Genomic DNA, 1,676 nt, shown 5'->3' with positions numbered 1-1,676 from the left:
TGGCTCAAAATGAGGCTGACCAGCAGATTGCTCATGAAGAGCGTCAAGGAGGAGCGCGATCAGGCCTCAGCCAGCGCGCTCAAAGGCGCTGCACTAGGTGTAAAGAGACTGGGCACAACTCGCGCACATGCAACGCTGATACTATTGATATAGAGTAGTCTACTATATTAATATCTAGCAATAATATTATCGCGTTGTTGAGATATATCGCTTTGAAGTTGCAAAAGTTGGTGGGGTGACTGACTCGCTTGTCTGACCGACTCGCTTGCCAACCATGTTAATAACTTTTTATTAATATTATTATTAGAAATACTTTCTATCTATTATTAGTATCTCTTTACAAAGTAGCAGCACAATCTAAGCTATTTAGCGTGCTGTTAGGGATAGAGTTCTGCTAGAACTTATAATTATCTGTAATAGACACTAGTTAGATAATAACAACAACAATAGCAGACAGCACGCCCGCGTATTAAGCACTATACTTGCACAATACAACTAGAGATGCAATTAGCTATCTAGCTAAGCACGCTGTCATTGTCTGCAAACAACACGCTACAGCAGTACAGAATTTAGACGCGCATCTGCGCGATCATCACAATGCGCCAAAGAAGCTACGCAGGGAGATTGTAGCGAGTTATTAGGGCAGGACTGTTTTACAGCCGAAAGATGTGATGCTGCCCTGTCTGCTGGGCCCGCTGATTAAAGAGCTAGGAGAGCTGCTTAATAGCTTTCAGTGCAGAGAGGAGGACTGCAGCTTTATTACAATCAACATTAACATAGTGCGCATGCACTGCAAGAAAGAGCACAAGCTGCTGTAGAGAGGCAATAACAATGCACTATATTAGAGAGTTAAGGTGCAGACGTTCTTCTGCACTAGCAGGCTGCAGCGCTATTTTGTTGTGAATGCAGGAGACAGCAGCACAGGAGATAGCAACAGCGCGCTGTCTGCCCCCTACAATGTAGCAGACAACATTAAAAGAGAGATGGCTAAGTAGGAGATAGTGCAGAAAGAAGAAGAGCAGAGGATGCAGCTTATAGACGCAGCTGTGGCGAAGACAGATCAGACAGGCTGGTTCAAGCAGACAGGCTGGCTAGAGCATTTTACAGGCTGCAATCTGGCACATCTTGCGCATTAGGCCCGGCTGCCCAATCGAGGCGAGGTAAAGCTGCAGCTAGCTGCAACACTGGTTGAGGGGCTTGTGGAGAGGAGCGTGCTGGGGCTGTTAACGCTGGACCAAGAGTTAAGACAGTAGTTAAGGAGTGTGAGGCGTGATAACCTGGACCTGTGCCTCTCCGTATGAACCGCTGCGCGTATGGCCCCGGAGGGGGCATCTGTGCGCGAACCCTGCCACCTGATTGGCTAGCTAGCCCTCGGCTCACGAAAACCCGCCAGGCCCAGGGCCATCTGCGCGGGGCCATCTGCGCGCGATCGAACCCTGCAACCCTGATTGGCTAGCTAGCCCTCGCCTCACGAAACCCCGCCAGGCCCAGGGCCATCTGCGCGGGGCCATCTGCGCGCGATCGAACCCTGCAACCCTGATTGGCTAGCTAGCCCTCGCCTCACGAAAACCCGCCAGGCCCAGGGCCATCTGCGCAGGGCCATCTGCGCGCAATCCATACAGCGCCTCACCGTTGCAACAGAGCGCCTTCCTCTGCTGCCAAGCAGCGCAGCAGGG

At 51.0% G+C, this 1,676-nt stretch overlaps 1 protein-coding gene across 1 annotated transcript in view; it reads left to right on the top strand.

Annotated features, from left to right (window-relative positions):
- Nucleotides 1-158, top strand: part of M421DRAFT_77106 (uncharacterized protein) — a gene marked incomplete at both ends in the record, with an annotated part of 2,317 nt that extends 2,159 nt beyond the window's left edge. Inside the window, one exon of the mRNA XM_033597289.1 lies at nucleotides 15-158. Within this exon, the coding sequence (XP_033443023.1) occupies nucleotides 15-158 (144 nt within the window). The remainder of the gene's footprint in view (nucleotides 1-14) is intronic.
- Between the last annotated feature and the right edge of the window lie 1,518 nt (nucleotides 159-1,676).

The sequence above is a fragment of the Didymella exigua genome, assembly GCF_010094145.1.
Source record: "Didymella exigua CBS 183.55 unplaced genomic scaffold M421scaffold_60, whole genome shotgun sequence".
Taxonomy (NCBI): Eukaryota; Fungi; Ascomycota; class Dothideomycetes; order Pleosporales; family Didymellaceae; genus Didymella; species Didymella exigua.
Note: the sequence above shows the minus strand (reverse complement) of the source record. Positions and strands in the feature narration are given on the sequence as shown.